Raw genomic sequence first — 4,542 nt, 5'->3', positions numbered from 1 at the left:
TGTTTATTATGGAGTAACCTGGTTAAACAGCACGCACCAGTAACTAGCATATTTGCTAAAGTGGACGCTAAGCCGGGATCCAATATCGGAGCCAAACAAAGGTTTACAAGAGTTTAGGCCACGCCCACGGCTACATATTCAACGGTGAAGTCAAACATAGGCCGGGAGCTGACCGCGGTTCGCGCGTAAGTTTCGTTTCTTGGGTTATGTAAATGTGAACTAAAGTTGCGTGCGAAGTGTTAAGTAATTTGCATTTGATTTGAATTGTGTTGTAGTTTAGGTAATTATTGGTTGGTATCATCTGAATAATCCTTATGGTTTTTGATTCGTCTTTAAACAGATGATTGATATTTATACAATCAAGATTTCAATAGATAATTATATACATCTATTAAATTTGAATGTGTAGCGAGGTGTAGACATTTTTTGGTATTGAAAATTTGCAACTGAGACATTCGGTACTTTTATGTTAAAATTAGCTGTTTATTTTATTGCATATAAATATAAACTAACTCATACTCAACCTTATATTTATTCAAGTAGACTTTTTATAGAAACCCTTTCATCAAAATATAGAAAAAAAATTATAAACTATCGAAAGCAGCTTCTACAAAGAAGAGTCGGTAAGAATAGTCTTCAGTATTTACTATTTCGTTTGATTTTATAATATGGTTCGATTCGATTACCAGTACAAAAAGCGTAATCAGCCACGGGCTCCCCGCCTACAGCACGGTGCACGCATCGCCGACCGTTGACCAATATGCGACGCTCGATCGCCGCCGCGCTTTGAATTTTCATTCAATCTTCCGTACTTTCATTAATATTCCTCTTTGTCCCAGTTAATGTAAAATAGAAGCGATATTTATCCGCCGTTAATATTAAACAACGTTCCAATATTCCTTGTTCGGAATTAAATGGACGGAATACGAAATAGAGAGCTTTGACAATTTAGCGGCGGACTTTTGCATGTCAATATTAGGGTGTATTTATTTTTTTCATGAATAATAATTTGAGTATATGCAATATTGCTTTCTTTTAATTATTAATTGATAATTTTGCATTTGCGCTTTTTACTAGTCCCCTGTAGAGCTTCATGTTAACACGAATAAATCATCTTTTATAATTTAACGCTTTTCAGGATAATAATATATGGTGACTTAAATTTCTCAATAAAAGGTTTGTACAAATATCCCAAACATCTTAGTTAAAACATATCAATTATACATCTGTGGAAAGAGTACAAGTAGGTACGATAAGTAGTATGATCTTATGAAGCGAAATAAGAGATATTATTGTTGTCATTCCATCACAAGATAAGACAGTTTTGATAACATGGTTAGTTTATGTTTTCTTCTGATTCATCAATTGATGTTATAATATGATAGTCTTAAGAACGTTAGAAATACTTGTAATTATTTAAATGTGAATTAAGTTATTTTTGTCCTGTCATATAAAATATCTGCCCCCCTAGTCAAGTGGCTTTCTGTTAGCGTAGCGCTCAATAGAATAGACTACGAATGTATGAGATGTAGATACGTTTATCTACAGCCTACGTCAATCTCATAAATTCGTAGTCTATTCTATTGAACGCTACGCTAACAGAAAGCCACTTGACTAGGGGGGCTGGTGCAATTATTTATTATTTATCATGATTATATTTGACTTTACATAATTATATGTAAATAACAAACATAGCGTAAGCATATATACGATTATAACATTTATTTTCCATTTAACATAAATTATTATTAATAGTAAATATTAAGCATAAATCTGTATCTGATAGTTAAGTCCATCCCCTCTCTCGCTCTTTAACTTCAAGTTAACGTAAGTAGACCCCACTCCGCCGGCCGTGATGCTCACTTTTGCTTTGGACTTGTCCAAATCTAATGCTGTTATACCCTGAAAAGTAAATAAATGTGAAAATTAACCTTTATAACATTATATACCACGTTAGTTCTGATTTTAAGAAGACGTCATGAAAATGTTGAATGTAGCAATATTATTTTATATATTAAACATGCGAATCGGATTTTTATTAAATATAATTATTTTTTGTCCGATGAAAGTCTATCCTTACTTGTTTCTGTCAATATTTTTTATGATAATATGAATCAACAATCCGCTTCGGGGATTGTTTTGATCTATTTTTCCATATTTTTTCATACAAGTCATCAGAATGCATCACGCTGAATTGTTAGGTACAAGTTTACAACTATCAAAATGTTACCTTTATAGCTATCTGTCCATTGTAGAACACCGATTTCGACCTTGTTTTGAGCGGTATACCGGTTAGTGACACTTGCTCCATATGCACTAGTTGAGCGTTTAGGCTGCTCCCTATCGTCAAGTTATCCGCCCTACAAATGTTCACTAATACAAGCATCAACACCAAAAACAAAGCAGGTTTTAACGAACTCATCTTGCTTTGAAATTTTTCAAGAATGTGATGCTAGATCAATATTTATTGTCATATAAATTTATCAATAGATAATTCTGGTCAGAGCTTTGAACTGTTAAGAATCTATTCGCAAACGTATATAGACTTTAAACCACGGTAATAGAAGTTATATTTAAATACAGTTTTAAAGAAAAGTTATATCATTTTGTCCGTCATTCAACTATGTGTTTTATCGCTGCAGATAAAGTTTCAGATTAAATTGTACATTTAGTTTTGGTCTAGTTTATCTTGATTTATCTTACTCGAGAAGATACGGTTAAAGAGAATTGAAGATAAGTACTATTTTTAACGATTTTTATGAATTGAAACGAATGCAAGTTCCCTAACTTTAATGTTTAGAATAACAAGTTACGAAATTTTTAAAATAAGTGTATAATATGCACTACGTGGAAATTATAGAAAGGAGTTAAATCTGCTATTTTTTATTTCAAGGTCTCCTGGGTTAGAAAGGGACAAATGTTCAAAAACATTTTTGGTCTTTATTATTTGTAAACGTATAATTAAGTAAATTGTACCGCATGTGTGATTCAGATTATCTATTTTTTATGAAAAGAAAAACAAGATGTATTTTTCATGAAGAAAACACGAAACTTTAACAAAATAAATTGTTGTCATTAATTTTATGAAGATTAAATTAAGGCTAAGTATTGCATCCAGAAAATAACGTCTCGCATACAAAAATAAAAGTTAATTTAAATAAATAAAAATCTATGTCAATTACCAATACCTACATAAAAGTGAGGAAAAACCTCGTGTGAAATAAAGAAGTGTATTACAAAGAGTTCACGAAATAGGAAGTTAAAAAGTCCCATAATAAAGGCCACATTAGCAGCAGATGTCGGGGCGAAAGCGAACACCCAAACTCCAAACATTAAATGAAATAGATTGACTTTCATTTGTCATCACTTCATCTTGAAGTTTCGGCACTAAAAGTTGATGTAGAGGCAACTTCTGATTTGTTACACGAGTTACAAGTTTCAAGATCGATTATTATGTTTTACGTCGCCAAGTATATTTATTTGATGTATAATATTATGATTTACGAGGTGGACAGACGACCTGATCAAAGTGGCGGGGAGCCGCTGGTCAGGCTGGCCCTTGTCCTCATTCAAAACGTATAAGACTAGAGACTAGACTAGATTTATCTGCTTAAATGGATGTAGGAAAATATAATTCAGCATTTTAATTGTGGCTTCATATTTCCATGGCTTTATTCTTGCCCGGGAAAAGAGTAGGGTGATGATAATGAATAGGTATGTTAAATAAATGCGGTACCCAATTTAATATGATAATTTAAATTCAAATTCAGAATGGTTTCACCGCTTAATGCACACATAACAATTTCAATAGAAAAAAAAAATTATAAGACGACAACTAAACGATTTGAGTACAATCAAAATTACTTCCTAATTAGCTTCCGTGCGAAACTGTACTATGATCTAGTTGTTCAAGAGTCAAGAGATTTGGTAAAGGTGGAATATTTTTAAGCACAGCATGCAGAACAGTCATTACTTATGTTTACGAGGTGAAAACTCCCGTATTTGCGTGTAACACCGCTTTTAGATCCGCAATACATCGTGCTTTAAATGTGGTACAGTCGCGCACATTACAAGGTACGGTTCCAGGCTCAGTGGTTAATGTCGTGGGTTTTGGTCCTGATTATAGTAAGTTCAATGACAATAAATTGTGGAAAATAGATGCTTTTTGACAAACTAAGAGTTAGATTTAAGATAAAACCAAGTAGCTATTCTAATGCATTCTAATGCATTCCTTCCTCGTATCATAAAGGAAACTGTGATTGTTACAATTTTATTATTAAAATGTTTCAGGCGATTGTACAGAATACATAATCAGTATAACATTAAAATACCTTTTTCATGCGAGTGTACAATATAAGAAAGCGTCCCCAGTCCAAGGGTTCCGTATAAATTATTACGTTATCATATAAATAAGGATTTAAGGCATCAGAATAAATTCCCGCAGGCCTGTACCAAGGCAGCATTATTTTACGTACAATTTGTTTATTTTTATTGTGTTTTCGGAACCGATACTTTAATGTTTTATTCTTTTTGTAGTGGCCT

General features: G+C 32.6%; 1 protein-coding gene across 1 annotated transcript; it reads right to left on the bottom strand.

Moving 5' to 3' along the window:
• Positions 1–1,732: 1,732 nt before the first annotated feature.
• LOC149904304 (uncharacterized) lies at positions 1,733–2,432 on the bottom strand. The gene is made up of 2 exons (XM_090106773.1): positions 2,231–2,432; positions 1,733–1,902 (listed from the first exon to the last, which is right to left on the bottom strand). The coding sequence occupies exons 1-2, from the start codon at positions 2,420–2,422 to the stop codon at positions 1,762–1,764; spliced, it is 333 nt and encodes a 110-aa protein (XP_089962899.1). The 5' UTR covers positions 2,423–2,432; the 3' UTR covers positions 1,733–1,761.
• Positions 2,433–4,542: the final 2,110 nt, after the last annotated feature.

The sequence above is a fragment of the Colias eurytheme genome, chromosome 11 (genome assembly GCF_061535395.1).
Source record: "Colias eurytheme isolate Ceu_HAF_F1 chromosome 11, ilColEury1 Martin Lab GWU primary, whole genome shotgun sequence".
NCBI classification, from domain to species: domain Eukaryota; kingdom Metazoa; phylum Arthropoda; class Insecta; order Lepidoptera; family Pieridae; genus Colias; species Colias eurytheme.
Note: the sequence above shows the minus strand (reverse complement) of the source record. Positions and strands in the feature narration are given on the sequence as shown.